The sequence below is a fragment of the Sander lucioperca genome, chromosome 8, assembly GCF_008315115.2.
Source record: "Sander lucioperca isolate FBNREF2018 chromosome 8, SLUC_FBN_1.2, whole genome shotgun sequence".
Taxonomy (NCBI): Eukaryota; Metazoa; Chordata; class Actinopteri; order Perciformes; family Percidae; genus Sander; species Sander lucioperca.
In genome coordinates, this window is record NC_050180.1 from 32,282,336 (window position 1) to 32,296,498 (window position 14,163).

Here is a 14,163-nt window from a genome sequence, read left to right on the forward strand (position 1 = left end):
GCAGCAAAGGACTGCAGGTCGGAATCGAACCTGCGGCTGCTACGTCGAGGAGTAAACCTCTATATATGGGCACCTGCTCTACCAGTTAAGCTACCCAGGTGCCCAGAGATATTTACATTTTAGACTAAAAATGTCCCTGAATAGTGAAGCTAGTGGTTTGCACATTTTACTGTACACATAGGCTATGTAAATACACATACAAATGCATGCATGTGTGTATACATGTGTGTGCAAAGTAAAAAAAAAAACTGGTTTAACAGGCCTTTTAGTCTCATATTAGTTTGGATCAACGGAAGTTGGGAAACGGAACCGGGAAACAACAACAAACTTAGAGCGAGCAAGTTACATGCTGAAAATGGCAAGTTTTGAAGAACAATTTGGATCGTGCAACAAGGCAGGCCTGCTTGGTTCTTTTGAAGAATGATTGTAAAATTGTACAGAATATGTTTACGGTATTTCCTCTCTAACTGGAACGCTTTGGGACCGATTGGTGGGATTGCTGTGAACGAAGTACACACGGCGATACACTGCTAAGAGCAAATGAGGTTTAACCATGCATCCAGCTAATTTATATTGCTCACGTTACTGTATTGTGTGAACAGTTCACTTTAGTTTATATTGTATGTATTTAGTATAGAATGTATCTGTGGTGTAGCCAGACCTTAATCCACAGCACTGCTACAGAGCACTCAGAGCTCAGGAGCCATCACTGAACTGAACAAAATCTAACATTTCCCCACCTTGGTGTCATGAAATAGATGTGCAATAACACAAACTGTGCAATCCTGTTTCCATGCTTTTAAAATGTTTGTTCATATATTTATTGACTGGGATGACTGTGCACGAGTGTTAGGGGTGGGTATCATCAAAAATATTCGATACCAGTACCGATACCAATACCGTGACTTCGATACCGGTTCCTAAACAATACTTTTTTTTTTTCGATACCAATTTTATAAAACAAAAAGAAATAACATTACGGCGCAAATCTTTTTACTTATTTTTCAGCTCCTACTACGTGAGCCCTGTCTCTATGCGTAACAGAGTTTTTCATGCCTGTCTCTATGACGTGTAATGTGAGACAACCAATCACAGACATTATTAGATCTTGGTAGAAGCATGCTGCGTGCTTATTGGCTCACGGACTCTGATGAGATTTACTCCTTACGTATTTAAAATAGGGTATTGAATGACGAGGCATTTTTTGATACTCAATACTTTAGAGGCAATTCGGTAGGGTGCCTAAAAAGTATTGAATTCAGTACCCAGCCCTAACGAGTGTATGTTAGAGTATGTATGTGTGTATTTATTACTTTTAGTACTTTTATATTCAGGTACAGCACAGAAAAATGTCATTGTACACAAGCTTGTGCAATGACAATAAAGTCTTTTCTATTCTATTCTGTGGAGATGGGTCTGGCAATGTGGGACCGGTCTCATACAGAGGAAAGGGAAATATGGGCATATTGCAATAATCATCCTGGTATTTGTTGATATCATTATGTAACATTATCTATGATATGTGGCCACCATAAAATATAAATCTCTGTACATTACAATGGAGTCAAATAAAAACACAACGTTGTAAAAGAAATGAATTAAACTTAACATTTGTACTTATTACCGCCACTGTGTCTTCAATCTTTACTTGTTTTTTCGGGGTTATAGTTGGTGGTAGTTGTGTTGGACTGGATTCACCTGTAAGGTTTTTGATTAATTGATTCACTGTTTTGTCTATAAAATGTGAAAAAATACCAAAATAAAGGATGTAATACCTATTTTGTCCAACAAACAGTCCAAACCCCCAAATCATTAAATGCATGATGATTTTTTTTTTTTTTTTTTATACACCATCAGGACCATAGTACGGTCTGTTGTATGGTATTGTACTGTAACAATGGGCTGTTAGGTTGTATTACAGTGTACAGGGGTTTATGTTTTGTTTTTTTTGTCAGTCTGTGTAATAAGATAATGAAAATCCCTTCAAGCGAGGACAGTTTATTATCAACACTTCTTTAAGAGGCTACTTTGGGATTACGGCTCGGATTTAGGTCAAGAGTTGATACCAGGCTGAAGATTTACAACACAAATGGAGTTGATGGCTGCAAAACCTCTTAGACGTACACTTATACAAACTTGTGTTTCTGCTTGTGTGTGCGCACTGCAGTGTATAGACGTCTGCTCTGTGTTTTGTGGGTGAAAACACTTCTGCATGTGGACCGAACGGTGCTTTGGACTGAACTGAGAGAGGACAGGGCGGTGGGGTCAACGGCTAATGTGGTCTTAATGGTGGAGGCATTGGTTAGGGGAACTGTAGTCTCGCTTTGCCAGACCATCCACACACGCTGATGAGTGGAAGAAGTCTGGCTAGTCCACACAACATTCTTGGATGGGAGAAAAACATGCTCTGGTTTATTGGCATTTCTTTAAACCAATCGTCATGGACGGCGCTAAGCTCCGCACAGAGCCGCTGTAAAATAGTTGTGCGAGAGAAAACTCAGATTGGACAGATAGTCTAGCTAGCTGTCTCAATTTACCATACAAAGAGCTGAGGAGCATAAATAAATAAATTGACCAGAGTTTAGAATTCCAACACAAAGAAAGCGGAAGGTAACAGACATCCGGCCGAAATGAGTGAAATCCGGCGGAATTTCCAGTGGCAATGGAACAATCCCGGGAGTGGAACGTCATGGATATAGACCAGGGGAAGTGTATCTACTGTACTGTGTTGTACGTATGTTTTCAAAGGATACTATGTTCTAAAGGGGCACTCCGGTAATTTAGTGGTTAGCGTGTCTGTCGCCAGTGTTGGGAAGAATACTTTCAAAACATATTCCGTTACAGAATACAGAATACATGCCCACAAATGTAATTTGTAACGTATTCTGTTACAATACTCAATCTGAGTAACGTATTCTGAATACTTGGATTACTTCTACATTGAATTGCATTGTATAAGTGTAGGAATGCGGTCATCACATACAGCTTAATAAACAGGCCTATTCTGGTGTGTTCTTCTATTCCAACTGGCTGAATGTGTACCTGAACAAGCAGATAGATTTTTGTATTTGTAGTCCCGAACTACATACTACAAAAATCTAATCGCAGTCTATGCTACCACGAGCTAATTTTAGCTAACATTAGCTAGCATGTCAAACGGGGTTAGTCAGTCTTTCAACGGCTCTGGTACGGTGTCTGACAGGGGCAGACGCCCTGCAACTTAATAAAACACACGCAAATAGACAAAACACAAGCAAATTAAGAAAACAACTTCATAATCCAGCTGTTCCACTAGCTGCTCCCTCTAGAGGTCTGGAGAACTTCCGTTGTGTAATCTGGATGTTGCGTTTTTTTGTTGCATTTGTTTTTTGGGTTTGTGTGCTTTTCTTTTTGCATCGTTTCATATTTGCAGCCTGTTTATGTATTTGGTTGTGTTGTGTGTATTTGCAGTGCATTTGCTGAATGCTGCGCATGTGTTGTCAAATTAATGAAGTTGTTTTTCTTTTTGCATCGCTTCTTTTTTCGGGGTTTGCGTGCTTTTCTTTTTGCAGCGTTTTTCATTTGCAGCGTGTTTATGTATTTGGTTGTGTTGTGGTATTTGCAGCGTGTTTGCTGAATGCTGCACGTGTTGTCAAATTAATGAAGTTGTTTTCTTAATTTGCTTGTGTTTTGTCTATTTGCGTGTGTTTTCTTAAGTTGCAGGGCGTCTTCCCCTGTCGGTCACCGTACTCTGGGGCTAGTAAATCAGCACATAGGAGAATGTAAAGTCGCACGTCAACTATAAAATAGCAAGGTGACCAGTAAAACTACAGCAGACTGCTACCCTTGGCTAATTAAAAAAAAAAAAAACTTACTTTAAGATGCTTCTTCAGGTTGGAGGTGGAGTAATTTGGACGCTGAAAGGAGGCTGGTTGCTGGCAAGCAGAGGTTGCACTGCACAGTTATGTTTCGTTCTCCCTGTTCTTTCTTTAATGTGAAAAGCTGTTTGAATTTTCAAGACAGAAATGCATTCCTGCCCTGGCTCTGTTGTGCTGGTTCCGACTCCATTGTGACTGATCACGCAAATAGCTCATTTTTTCGCTTTCATATTGGGGCTTCTGGGAAATGCATGGACTTGCCTTAATTTATTCAGAGAATGAATAAACTTGTGAAACAGAGAAGTATCGTCATGTAATCCATTGATTTCAATAATGTAACTGTATTCTAAATACCAACTATTTAAATTGTAACTGTAACGGAATACAGTTACTCATAATTTGTATTCTGAATACGTAACGCCGGTACATGTATTCCGTTACTCCCCAACGCTGCTCAACAGCAAGTAGGAAGTGCTTAGTACCGGTTCGACCACCGATCGGGGCAGGGCCTTTCTGTGTGGATGTGCATGTTCTCCTTGTGTTTGCGTGGGTTTCCTCCCACCACCAAAAACATTTATGTTAGGTTAGTGCCCTATGACCAAAAAGCACTGGCAGAAAGACTGGAGATGGGTTGAATGCCGATGAGGATAAACAATAATTGTAATTCTTTTACTTAAAATGCAGTATTAACAGCAAAGACCGATCACCTACGAAGAGGTAAAGTCCGTCAACTTACAGACACACACAAAACTGAAAGTGACTGATATGAGTCACTTGTTCCTTCTATAGATTTTCTCTCTTCCTTTTCTCTTGTCTTTTGCTCTTCCTGTCCTCCAGCCTTTACTTCAGTACAGCCCTGAGATCTCCATGGAAACAAGGTTTAGTTCAGTCAGCAGAGATGTAGAGACAAAGTTAAGTGAAAGAGACAGAAATGGGATGAATCGACTAAACCTTGGCAAAAGCATAGAGTGGGTTGTTTTCTAATGTTTGTAGACATCCAATGCAAAGTCAACCAGCAGCTGGACAAAACTCATCCTAGAGATTAGCTAAACATTGTAAAATGTTTACTCTACAACAATAAACTGAATTAAGAGCATGTATAAATCCAACTTTTTCATCCCTTTTTGATTATCGACTGTATACAGTTGTATACATTTATGCTCCATCTAGAGACAAAATATTGTGAGAGGATTATCATCTTTTAGTGTTATTGCATGAATGCCAGTAATCAGCTTTAATACATGATATGGTGGCCTTCACGTAATTTATTTTCATTTTCTGATTCCTGTTGAAACATTTTATAAGACATTCCTGTCGCTGTTGGTTGATTTTTTTTGCTCTTGCGTAACAAAACACCAGATAGAATGCAAGAAGAAGAGAGAAATGGTGACGTAAGAAATGTCCTTGCTTGGATATGAACCTTGTAAGTAGGGCTGCAACTAACGATTATTTTAATAATCAATTAATCTGTCGATTATTTTTTCGATTAATCGATGAATCGGATAAAAAAACATTAATTTACATCAACTCAATACATACTTACATACATGTTGTTTTAGTTAAAGTGCCCATATTATGAAAAAATCACTTTTTCTGGGATTTGGGGTGTTATGTTGTGTCTCTGGTGCTTCCACACACATACAAACTTTGAAAAAAATCCACCCATGCTGTTTAGAGTGAGATACAGTTTCTGAATGTCAGAGACAGTCAGAGACGAGCTGCTGCACGTCATCCACAAGCGAACGTCATCCACAAGCGACAGCAGTCGGCGGGGACGAGGCAGCCGGCAGCTGCCTTCAACCTCCTACCTAACAGTCGGCTCTATCGCCTAGTTTTTATTATACTAATAAAGTGTTTTTAAAACCAAAGATACATTTTTACGTGTAAGTAAGTATTAGCCTCACGCTAATTTATCAAGACTAGGCCTACCGGCTAAACTAACGCTAGCTTCATGGCAACCTCTACACCTGGCGAGTCCCCACTCCCCCTCAGGATTTCCTCGTTGTTCAATAATACAAACAAAGAAATTGCTGACCTCAGGGAAGATGTTCGTCGGCTTTCCGAGGACTTAAAAACCAAAGATGCTTTGTTAACCGCCTGCTTGGACGTGGCTCATAATCAGTCGCTCCGGATCTCATCTCTCTCGGCGGCCTTCCAGGATACCGCGCCATGGGACCCAGCTGCCTGCCCACGCCCATCGTCCTGCTCGACACCGGTTATCAAGCCACCCTGGACTGAGGTGGTTTGCGGCCGAAAGAGAGCCTCGGGTAGGGCTCCATCGCCTCCTGCCCTCAGCCTCTCCAACCGCTTCAATGCTTTGTCGGAGTCGGAGCCGGTGGTGGCCAGTGCGGCTCACCGGGCTCGCCCCGCTTCAAAGCAGACTGACCAGCCGTCGTCACGGAAGACGATTGCTACCGCGCGGCGAAAGCTTCTGAGGGATGCGGTAGTCAGACGGTCCGGTGGCCTACACTGCCTGGATCGGCCAAATGACAACGTTCCTCAAAAACAATCTCCACAACCGAACGGTAAGCATTCTTCCTCTTCTTTTCCCTGCCCATCTGAAACCGACACTGACTGTTTTGCTCCCGTCACTGGCTATCCACACCCCCCCACTCCTCGTCCGCTCTTCCCCCTAACCACAGTAATTATTGGGGATTCCATCACTAGAGACCTACGGTTTCATAATGCTGTCACACACTGTTTTCCCGGAGCCAAAGTTGCAGACATCCTGGCTAAAGTTATGGACCTGATACCCTCATTTCCGACCTCTATCAAACGCATCGTGGTCCATTGTGGACATAACGACATGTCCACTCGGATTCAGGAGTGTGAGCGCACAAGGCGAGACTTTACCACTCTCATTGAGGCTTTAAAAAGCACTGGGAAGTCGGTTTTTATTTCGGGCCCACTTCCATCTCTAGGTCGCGGATCATGCCTCTTTAGCAGACTACTCTCCCTTAACACCTGGCTCCAGCTCACATGCAGTATTCACAGGATAGGTTTTATTGACAACTTCAATCTGTTTTGGGAACGTGGCTCCCTGTTCAGCAGGGATGGGATTCATCCCAATACACGCGGAAGCCAGATGCTACGTGGAAATTTGCACCACGCCCTGCATACCCAGACCTCTGATTGACTGTTTACATCCCGTAAACACTCCCACAAGCACACTGACCAGACACACTCTCCCAAAGTCAATAATCAGAGATACAGCGCTACACGCCCCTCTGTGCTCCCTTCAGAGCAATCACCCATTCATAATCCCATAACCACCGTGTCTGTCCCCCGACTGAGACCGTTTAAACCAAACGCTAACAAAAGAGGTGCTATACTAAACAACCTAATTGGAATTAAAACAACCACTGCAACGATAGAACAGAATAGGAAAATCAAATGTGGACTATTAAATATTAGATCTCTGTCATCGAAAGCATTATTGGTAAACGAATTGATATCAGATAACCACATTGACTTATTCTGCCTCACCGAAACCTGGCTGGGCCATGACGAATATGTTAGTTTAAACGAAGCCACTCCTCCCAGTCATAATAATACCCAAATTCCACGAGGCTCAGGCCGAGGAGGGGGAGTTGCAGCCATATTTGACTCGAGCCTGTTAATTAATCCTAAACCTAAACTAAATTATAACTCGTTTGAAAGCCTTGTTCTTAATCTTCAACACCCAACATGGAAAACAGTACAGCCAATTATATTCGTTGTTGTTTACCGAGCACCAGGTCCATATTCTGAGTTTTTATCTGAATTCTCAGAGTTTTTATCATGCGTAGTCCTTCAATCAGACAAAGTACTTATTGTAGGTGATTTTAATATCCATGTGGACATTGAGAGCAATAGCCTTAGTACTGCTTTCAATTCACTGCTAGATTCTATTGGTTTCAGTCAGAGGGTGCATAAGGCCACGCACTGTTTTAACCACACCCTCGACCTTGTGCTAGAATATGGCATCAAAATTGACGATTTAATAGTATTTCCGCAGAATCCTTTATTATCAGACCATTTTTTAATAACTTTCGAATTCCTACTACCAGACTATACGAAATTAAATAAAAGTTTCTACACTAGATGCTTATCTGACAGTGCTATAGCTAAATTTAAGGAAGCTATTCCAACAGCACTTAACTCAATGTCATGCCTTAATATAACAGAGGACTGTTATGTTAACTCTAGTCCCTCCCAACTTGATAACTTTGTAGACGCTGCTACGGCCTGCCTACGGACTACTTTAGACTCGGTTGCTCCTCTCAAAAAGAAGATGATGAAGGAAAGGAAACTAGCACCTTGGTATAACTCCCAAACTCGCAAATTAAAACAAATCTCACGAAAACTTGAAAGTAAATGGCGTTCCACCAAACTGGAAGAATCTCGTGTGGATTGGCAAGATAGTCTAAAAAATTATAGGAGGGCCCTCAGAAATGCCAGATCAGACTATTACTCAACACTAATAGAAGAAAATAAGAACAACCCAAGGTTTCTTTTCAGCACTGTAGCCAGGCTGACAGATAGTCACAGCTCTATTGAGCCATCTATTCCTATAGCTCTGAGCAGTGATGACTTCATGACCTTTTTTAATGATAAAATTATAACAATTAGAGAAAAAATTCATCACCTTCTGCCCACAGCTTCCAACGACTCACCATTGGGCGCAGGAGGGCTAGAGAGAACGATAAGACCTGATACTTATTTAGACGGCTTTTATCCTTTAGACCTCCAACAATTAATATTAAGGGTCTCTTCAGCTAAGCCAACTACCTGTCTCTTAGACCCCATTCCAACGAAGCTACTTAAAGAAGCACTACCCGTGGTCAACACCACATTACTAGATACGATCAATATGTCCTTATTAACGGGTCACGTACCGCAGTCTTTTAAAGTAGCTGTGATAAAACCTATTCTGAAAAAACCCACCCTCGACCCTGAGGTCTTAGCCAACTATAGACCTATATCTAACCTCCCGTTTCTCTCCAAAATCCTTGAGAAGGTAGTCGCTAATCAATTGTGTGACTTTCTGCATAGAAATAGTCTATTTGAAGACTTTCAGTCAGGATTTAGAATGCATCATAGCACAGAGACGGCACTGGTGAAAATCACTAACGACCTTCTAACTGCTGCTGACAAAGGACTTGTCTCCATACTTGTCTTATTAGATCTTAGTGCTGCATTCGACACTATTGACCATACCATCCTCTTACAGAGACTGGAACATTTAGTTGGCATTAAAGGAATCGCACTAAGCTGGTTTAAGTCCTATTTTTCTGAGCGATCCCAATTTGTTAATATTAACGATAAACCATCCAAATACGCTAAAGTTAGCCATGGCGTTCCTCAAGGCTCAGTGCTTGGACCAATTCTATTCTCTTTATATATGCTTCCTCTAGGCAATATTATTAGGAAACACTCAATTAACTTTCACTGTTACGCAGACGACACCCAATTATATCTGTCAATCAAGCCAGACGAAAGCGGTCAGTTAGCTAAACTTCAAGCGTGCATTAAAGATATAAAATCCTGGATGACCCACAATTTTCTGATGTTGAACTCAAACAAAACGGAAGTTATTGTGCTGGGACCCAAGCACCACCGAACTTCATTATCTAAATATATAGCTACCCTAGATGGTATTGCCCTGGCCTCCAGCACTACTGTCAGAAATCTAGGAGTCATTTTTGACCAGGATCTATCCTTTAACGCCCACTTAAAACAAACCTCAAGAACAGCCTTTTTCCATCTTCGTAACATTGCCAAAATCAGGAACATCCTGTCTCAAAACGATGCTGAAAAACTAGTCCATGCATTCGTAACTTCCCGGCTGGACTACTGTAATTCTTTACTATCAGGCTGCTCAAATAAGTCCCTCAAGACCCTCCAGCTGATCCAGAATGCTGCAGCACGTGTTCTGACAAGAACTAAGAAAAGAGATCACATTTCTCCTGTATTAGCTTCTCTGCATTGGCTTCCTGTAAAATCCAGGATTGAATTTAAAATCCTTCTCCTGACCTACAAAGCACTAAATGGTCAAGCACCATCATACATAGAAGAGCTTTTAGTACCTTATTGTCCCACTAGAGCACTGCGCTCCCAGAACTCAGAGCTACTTGTGGTTCCTAGAGTCTCTAAAAGTAGAATCGGAGCCAGAGCCTTCAGCTACCAGGCTCCTCTCCTGTGGAACCAGCTCCCAACTTGGGTTCGGGGGGCTGACACCGTCGCCACATTTAAGAATAAACTGAAAACCATCATCTTTGATAAAGCTTATAGTTAGGGAGTGAGGAGTTGCAGCATAGTAGAGTAGAGTAGAGGGAGGCAGGAAGTACAAGCCCGTTCCGGCAGGGGAGAGTACGAGCCCGGTCCAGGGCCCCTCTCTTTAGCCTGCCACTCTTAGTTATACTATTATAACTCTAGACTGCTGTGGGAAGCTCCTTCCAAGGACACAATGAGCCGCTCCCTCTTTTCTCTTTTCACTTGTCTCCTTTTGTGTGCATCTTAGTCCCAGAAATGCCTGTTACTAACCTAGCTCTGGGGAGTTTTCTCCCCGGAGTCCCTTTGCTTCTTCTTCACCCAGAACATCGCCTTGGAATTGGGTGGCACCTACACCGGGGTCCTGGGTGCAGCTGACGCTATGGACTTACTACACCCTGCTACGCTCTGCGTTTCCCCGCAGTGTCCGACTGCGTCCTGCCGCGTCCAACCGCGTCCACCCAGGCTGCTGTGCCACACTACACCCCGTAACGCCCTGCTGTGCCCTACTATGACATGAACTACTATGACTACCATTGTGATCACTGCTTCACTATCTTTATTATGACTATTATTGCCACCATTCACCACTCCCCCAACTGGTGCCGTCAGACACCGCCTACCAAGAGTCTGGGTCTGTCCGAGGTTTCTTCCTAACAAAAAAAGGGAGTTTTTCCTTGCCACTGTCGCAATAGCTACTGCTAATGCTTGCTCTTGAGGCAACCACTGTAATAGTTGGGGCTTCGTAAAGTACAGAGTTTGGTCTAGACCTACTCTATCTGTAAAGTGTCTCGAGATATCTCTTGTTATGATTTGATACTATAAATAAATTGAATTGAATTGAATGTGTCCTGCCTTCAGTCTCTGGGTGAGCTGTTCAAAATCGGCACGGCTTGTGACGTCACAAGCCGAAACGAGCAGGCTAACCGCAACCATTAGCTCGTAGCGTTAGCATGCTAACGCTATGGCTAACGCTAGCATGCTAACGCTAGCATGCTACCTTGTTCTCAATAGCAAAGCACTGCTACAACACACACAAGTTCACCATAATCTACAAAAGAACTACTTACATGCGCCCTCATTTAGAAGTCTCCCAGCTAATCCTGCCTTGTAACTGACCGAAGTTGTAGAAACAGCCTTTCTTTTACTGTCTATGGAGCTAGCTAGCTGACATGATCTACATCTGAGCTACTGGGCATGTGCAGTGCAATCAAAGATAGTACAGAAGAAGAAGAAGAAAAGAGGTCTCACTCTGTAGCTAAAACAGAGACCAGCTGAAAAGAGGAGCTGCAGCAGTGAGAGAGAGCACTGCAGTACAACACAAATATGGTGTTTTTTGAAAATTAAACCATGTAAACCTATTCTGGTACAACCTTAAAATACAATTATGAACCTGAAAATGAGCATAATATGGCTGCTTTAATAGTTGTGTAAAGTAACCCAAAGAGCAGATACAGACCACACACACACACACACACACACACACACACACACACACACGTTCACTTGAAGCCTATTCATTAAATTATTACCATCATTGTAGTAAGTGCAAGTTAAGTTCATTTGTACACCACATTTAAACACAGCTTAAGATGACCAAGTGCTATAAAAGAACTTTAAAATGAAATTAAAAAGTACAACACACACAAATATATACGTCAACAATAACTGATATGGGACAAAGCACAGAATATATACATGACAATAGATTGAAAAATGAATGGCCAAAAAAGGCGAGTGAATAAAAACGTGTCTTTAGTCCTGCCTGCTTTACTACTGTTATTAACGAGCTAACGCTAGCTTGTCATGCTAGTCAGCTGGATAACGAGTAAACACCAGCACCAGAAGAGGGACGTTACGTTCCTCACTTCAAAACGGAACGAAAGTAGGATTGTGTAGTGACTTTACCCTGCTGTTGAACTTCCTTCCTCCTCATCAAGGACTCCAACATGTTTACGTTTTAGGTGTGAATCATCACCATGGTGCGCCTGTGCCATGCCGTGTCGCTTTTGCTTATCTTGCAATTAACACGTTTTCGATTTATTTAGTGTGAAATGCTCCCACACGTTGGACAACTTAGGTCGTACTGATTTCTCTGCCTCCGCCGTGTGTTTCAGAACAATGTTACGGGTCTCTCCGGTCTCTCTCCGTATTTCCTCTACCCCCGCTCTGCTCTTTTTTTTTTCTTTCGCTCCGCGCCGCTCCAGCACTCAACTCAATTGCTTTTATCTCCGCGACTGAGTGCCGTGTCGCGTAACACAACGAATCGATAATGAAATTCGTTGCCAACTTTTTTAATAATCGAATTTTATCGATTTTATCGATTCGTTGTTGCAGCCCTACTTGTAAGTCACAAATACACTAACATCATGCACCAAACCAAACTGTACACTTAACTAAGAGGAGTTTTAATGAAAAACATGACCCCATAAAGAAAGTGCACAGGAGTTAGCTAGTCAAATAAAAGAAACTAAAACTAAAAAAAAACTAAACTAAAAAAAATAAACTTAAACGGTGAGATGGATGAACAGGAAGCGTCCTCATTCATCCTCTTTGACTCACCTTGCATGCAAAATTTGAGCTCTTTAGCATCGGTGACGGTGCTGGCTGGCATCCTGTCAGAAACCTTCTTGCTCATGCGGTTGTAGTTCCTCCTCTTCTTCGTCTCGCCCCACAGGTTGGAGCCGCCGTGCATGCTGGGAATGTTGAGCACAGCGATGCCCTCTAAGGAAGTGTTGCTGAGGTCCATGATGATACCGTCGCACTGGGGGGAAATCAATTGAGGAGACCAAAAGAAAGAAAGAAAGAAAGAAAGAAAGAAAACGGACAAAAGAAAGAATGATTATGAAGAAACATTTCTGCAACTAACGATTATTTGCATTGTTGATTAATCTGTTGAATATTGTCTTGATTATTTGATTAGTTGTTTGGTCTATAAAATGTCAGAAAATTGTGAAAAATGTGGATCAGTGTTTCCCAAAGCTCAAGATGACATCCTCAAATGTCTTGTTTTGTCCACAACTCAAAGATATTCAGTTTACTGTCACAGAGGAGAGAAGAAACTAGATATTATTCACATTTAAGAAGCTGGAATCAGAGATTTTTTATTTGTTCTCATAAAAAAATGACTCAAACCGATTAAAGGACAAACCGGTGAATAAATTAAAAATAACAATAACACGTGTCCGAGTTCGACCGTTCTCTGGGATATGTTTTCATGCTAATTGAATGTGACCAGTTTAATCGCAAACCGCTAATTACCTTATAACGCTAGTCGTCGGGGCAGAGGTAAAGTAAAAAGAAATCGCTATTTCTATACCACTAACAAGGCTCAAAATTAAAAAGATAGTTTAGAAAGACAGTACCGTTCATAAACTGTCACTTGAAATCTCGCATGGTCCGTGGTTTCCCAATGGGTCGATAGGAATTACATTTGTGAAATGTAATTACATGGAAATGCATTATTATATCTGTTTATTAAAATATATGCACGTCGTTCGTCGTGCATATTGGTTTTTCCAAGATGGCGCCCGCCTGTATACATAAACGGTACAGGACCCTCATTATCACTTTATCACTCAATTTATTTTTACTTTACCCGTGCCATGACGACTAGCGTTATAAGATAATTAGCGGTTTGTGATAAAACTGGTCACATTCGATTAGCATGAAAACATATCCCAGAGAACGGTCAAACTCGGACACGTGTTATTAACCCCTAGGTTCATTTTGCGCCGGATTTGTCCTTTAACAAAATAGTTGGCGATTAATTTAATAGTTGACAACTAATCAAATAATCTTTGCAGCTCTACATTTTCACAGGAGCGGCTAAAAAGTTACAGAAGATATGAAGGTTTCATGCAAATATTTATGTCCCTATATGTGCATTGAAGCTGTAGGATGACAGACACCATGATCATATTACATTATATTCATTTGGCAGATGCTTTTGTCCAATGTGACTTATAAAGAGTATTCAAACCATGTAGGAGCAAGAGTTAGATGTCATCCAAAATTGGGAGTGTATTCCTTATAAACAAATAATCAAAGAAAT

General features: G+C 41.5%; 1 protein-coding gene across 6 annotated transcripts in view; it reads right to left on the reverse strand.

Annotated features, from left to right (window-relative positions):
• The window catches only part of LOC116053036 (diacylglycerol kinase beta), a 133,887-nt gene that overhangs the window by 17,565 nt on the left and 102,159 nt on the right, over positions 1-14,163 (reverse strand). For all 6 annotated transcript variants that reach the window (XM_036004675.1, XM_036004674.1, XM_036004676.1 and 3 more), the window contains one exon: positions 12,672-12,873. In XM_036004675.1, coding sequence (XP_035860568.1) covers positions 12,672-12,873 — 202 coding nt within the window. The remainder of the gene's footprint in view (positions 1-12,671; positions 12,874-14,163) is intronic.